The sequence below is a fragment of the Squalius cephalus genome, assembly GCF_949319135.1.
Source record: "Squalius cephalus genome assembly, chromosome: 13".
In the NCBI taxonomy this organism is placed as follows: Eukaryota; Metazoa; Chordata; class Actinopteri; order Cypriniformes; family Leuciscidae; genus Squalius; species Squalius cephalus.
This window is the reverse complement of record NC_137134.1, coordinates 19226777-19231327: the sequence shown is the minus strand read 5'-3', so window position 1 is coordinate 19231327 and position 4551 is coordinate 19226777. Positions and strand designations below refer to the sequence as shown.

Here is a 4551-nt window from a genome sequence, read left to right as displayed (position 1 = left end):
ATTTCACATTAATTCACTTAGGGCCATCTTGGTTACACCCTCAATTTCCAGTCATGCAAGTACGGGTCATATAAACTTGAATGGGCAAAGACTGAAAACGCCAACTTTTGGTCAATATTTGGGATAAAATCAAACAAAAATGGTATAATAAATTCAGCTTTTTAAAACTTAAATCTAATAATACAAACCATCGGTGGCTTCAATATGAATATATTTTTTTAAAGGAGGTGGAGTAACGTGCCGCTTAATGTCACCACCCATATTTGAAGTATATTTATACCATGTTTAGCCAGTGAGAGCTCACTGATCATCTTCTTCATCATGACCATCATCATCATCTCTCTGCTCCTGCTGGCCTCTCTGCTGCCACACCTGACCTTCACTGGTGAGATTGATTATATTACAGTAAATTATGATGATTTTTAAGAATGTTTGATTCATATAAGTGCTGAATGAGTTGACTGACAGCACTCTCTCTCTCTCAGCTCATGTGAATGTGAGTATAGTGAACGGCAGGGAAGCCAAACCCCACTCCAGACCTTACATGGTTTCTCTCCAGGTGAACCGTCAACATATCTGTGGTGGATTCCTCATTTCTGATAAGCTTGTCTTGACTGCTGCACATTGCAGGAACAGGTAAGAGCTTGTTTAGTGTGAACTGCAATATTGAGTATTGACAACAACTACAGTGCAACCATACAGTGTATCATATGACATAAATACACATTTCCAATATGCTCTTTATACAGATATGACATTCTGGTTGTGGTCGGTGCTCATGACTTAGGGTACAGCAAGAGTTCGGATGTCATCAGAGTGAAGTCCTACATCCCGCATCCAGACTATATACGCAGTCCTATTCAGAATGACATCATGCTTTTGAGGGTAACAACCTGTTATATTTTTAGTTGTTCAAAAGAAAATCTGATCAGGAAACAGTAGCACAAACCACTATGTTTGATTTTCTATTACAATTTCTTGCCTTAAAAATTACTGAAGGGATTTAAATCATTATATGTAAATGGCCAAGTGCCTCTTTAGGTCTATTTCCTACATTATTTATATATTGCTCTGTGTAGCAACAAAAAAGAAATGGGCAAAAAAGGCAAAAAACAAACAAACTGGAATATCATTGATGCATTTGTTTTGTGGCTGTTATAAGCAGAAAACACAATCATAAAGAGGCATTTAAAAATAAAATCAACTTTAGGGCTTCTGTACAAACCTGTTGTTTGTACTTTTTTGTACAAACAAAAAGTATAATCAACTGAACTTCAGTCTTATAAAAGATTTTTTATAAAAAAATGTTGTATTTTTTAATTACAGCTAGAGAAAAAAGTCAAACTAAACAACAAAGTTAGACTGATATCATTACCAAAGAAAGGAGAAGACGTGAAACCAGGTACTCGCTGTAGTGTTGCCGGCTGGGGAAGACTGTGGACTAATGGCCTAAAGAGTGATTGTCTAATGGAGGCATTCACAACTACAAAAACTCAGAGGAACTGTCAGCGCAGATGGGGATCTCATTTCATTTCCTCACAGATGATCTGTGCATATGGCAGTGGTGGATCCTGCAACGTATGTACAAAAGATGAATCACAGACTTTATGGTAATGTACAGACTGGTTTCACTAGTGACGTGTTGATCTGTGTTTCTTAACAGGGGGATTCAGGAGGTCCTTTGGTTTGTGGAGACACTGCAGTTGGTGTCACATCTTTCGTATCTGGACAAGGCTGCAATTCACCTGAACATCCTAATGTGTATACTAAGATTTCAGCATATCTTCAATGGATCAACAAAATGGAAAAATTAAGTGACTTCATGTAAACTAAAAAGAAAGAAATGTTTTTCTTGAATTCTTAAATAAACCTTCTTTCAATCATGGCAAGCATCAATTATAGTCAAAGTGTTCTCATTGTCACAAACATAAATAATTGCACGCTTTAAAATCATTTAGCAGTTCACTTGGTGGCCATCATGGCAACACCCTCAATTTTCAGTCATGCAAGTACGGCTATATCTACTTGAAGGGGGAAAACTGAAATAAAAAAAGAAAAGAAAATATTTTAAATATAATAGTAAATAATAGTAAAACAATTAGTTTAGTCTAAATTAAGTTGAATTAAAACAGTCCTGGAAAGGTCTCCAGGATTTGAGTAAAAATAAATAAATAAATAAATTTACCCAGCAAACTGGGTTGTTTATATAACGAAGCATAATGGGTATTAATTTTTACTAATTTTTTACTTAATTTTGACTATAATACTAGTTTATTTTTTACTTCATACATGAATTACTGCTTACAGATTAATTTAAAACTCTTAAACCTCTAAACTTTTGTAAAGTACTCCAAACAACTGACGAGTATCATATTTTACAGCATAGCATATTTTATACAGGGTTGCCATACACTTTTAGGGTCTGTCTCAGGCTCTCACGCTGCCAAAGTAAATTTCACATCAAATTAAAACATTTGCTGCACAGACAGTTTGGCTTATGGCTTCAAGAATCACGTTATTTATTTTTATATCACACACCATTTGGTGTGCGCAGCGCTGCATGAAGTTGAACACATGAATTGACAAGGGCTGCTTCTGAAAACTTTAGGTGATGATACACAACTTTTTACGCAATGTTGCTGGGCAATATTGCCGTCAATGGGCAACCAGGTACGGCACAGGGCCCACGACCGATCTAAAGTATTCAGATAGAAATATGTTGCCCATTCTCAATGGGAAAGTGCCCAGGCAACATTGCCCGACAACATTGCTCAAAAAAGTTGCCCTGTGTAAAAGTTGCCCTACCAGGCAATGACTTTAAAGGCAGCGTTTGCGCATTAAGGCACCTCAGAATACATTTTTGTACAGGCTTCTGAGGTAGCGTAACGTAATGTTGTTGCTAGGTTACCAGCTGCTCATTACCTCTACATGGTGTATTCAGTGTAGGATTTTGGTGTATGATTTCATCTACTAATAATAGCCAATAGCGTTTAGTTTATATAACAGCTTGGCCAGAGCCTCACTTGAGCTCAGTAAAGCAGCAGTTTCCTCCTAATCTCCGCCATATCGCTTTAAAATATAGCATTCTGTGCATAATTCAAATAAGTCAGATAAGTTTTCTGGTCTGCGCCGACTCGCGCTTATGATCTGCTCTGTGCTATCGTGTCTCTGGACCGGAGCAGACGGCGGTTCACGTGACACTAACATGAAAACAGACTTAATTTGCCCCAATTGAAAGCATATTTACACTGTCTAAATCATTCCCTGTCCCCTATATAGTGCACTATGTGCCATTCACCATGTTGAAAATGGTAAATGTGTGAACAAATTACTGATTTTAGTTTCAGTGTCTGTTTGTAATGTAGGGGGAGGGACGCTTTAGATTCTAGAGAGCATTAGATTGGACAGAAAATCTGATGAGAAGCTGAAGTGCAGCGTGATGTCATCAAAATCATGGTGGAATTGAGAGACTGTAAGTTTTGAATGGTTATATATTTTAAATGTGAATTTTGTCATTGTTTCGGAGCTTATAGATAACATTAAGTTCTACCAGAAAGACTCGGGAGAATAAATACTGTAACAATTAACATTTATTAACAGCCCAACAAGCAATCAAGTTCTTTGGCGTAGGCCCCGTCCGTAGCTTGCAATCCGAGGGTCCGGATCTGCATTTCCTGCCTGAAGACGAAGGCAGGGGCGCAGCCGACCCTCCTGGTGGAAGGGACCATCCTGGTGGTGGTGGGGTGGATGGAGGGAAGAGACTATCCTGGAGGTGTTGGAAAGGATGGAGGGAACCCAGCAAACATTTGGACGTTTAATGACCGTTGAAAAGACGTCCGTCCGAGACGTCCCGTCATGGTTGAAAAATAGTTCCAAAATGAAAGTTGAACCGACGTCTTTGACGTCGTCTGGCCGTGAATTCCACGTCTTTTCTGGCCGTGAATTCCATGTCTTTTCTGCGCGTCCCTGGACGTCTAAATGGGTTTATTTTTTTAGTTCTTCTGGATGTTTATAATAAGATATATATATATATATAATCCTGCAAGTAGTTATAACCCTATGGCACCTGTCAAAATGATTGATGACTTCCGGTCCCGCCCACTAGATATGACATCTGGTCACCGCCCTTCCGGTTGTCCGTTGAGCTGTCCCGCCCTTTCTGGCGTGTATAGATATGGATATGGATTGTCCTATCGAGCGTTCGATCATGCGTTTTGACAGTTTTATCTACCGGTGTCTTTCCGGCATATGTTGTTATGGTTTGCCCTATTGTCCTAGCTAGTCGTAGATCATGTGGTTTTGACAGAAAGTTTTTGACCCTATTTGACCCCTTTTTATCCGTAGATCATGTGGTTTTGACAGAAAGTTTGAAGACTGTGTCACACAAGCATTATCTCTTGTGCACACAAGCTGGGTGTATTTTCTGTGTTTGTGATAGACATCTGTTTTGACAGAAAGTTTGAATTTGTTGTCCAGTTCAGTTATGTGTTTGTGTGTGTGTGTGTGTGTGTGTATGTGTGTCTGGCTATATGGCATCACAAGTGCTGTTAG

General features: G+C 38.8%; 1 protein-coding gene across 1 annotated transcript; it reads left to right on the top strand.

Annotated features, from left to right (window-relative positions):
* The first annotated feature begins 308 nt into the window (after window positions 1-308).
* LOC307169474 (mast cell protease 1A-like) lies at window positions 309-1894 on the top strand. The gene is made up of 5 exons (XM_079890144.1): window positions 309-385; window positions 486-636; window positions 750-885; window positions 1327-1578; window positions 1664-1894. Exons 1-5 carry the CDS (start codon window positions 322-324, stop codon window positions 1826-1828), a joined length of 768 nt encoding a protein of 255 aa, XP_079746270.1. The 5' UTR covers window positions 309-321; the 3' UTR covers window positions 1829-1894.
* The last annotated feature ends 2657 nt before the right edge of the window (window positions 1895-4551 follow it).

Coding starts and splice junctions, on each gene's coding strand:
- LOC307169474 (XM_079890144.1), top strand. CDS start 322: ATGACCATCATCATCATCTCTCTGCTCCTGCTGGCCTCTCTGCTGCCA. Junction 637..749: donor GCTGCACATTGCAGGAACAG/GTAAGAGCTTGT, acceptor CTCTTTATACAG/ATATGACATTCTGGTTGTGG. Junction 1,579..1,663: donor GCAGTGGTGGATCCTGCAAC/GTATGTACAAAA, acceptor GTTTCTTAACAG/GGGGATTCAGGAGGTCCTTT.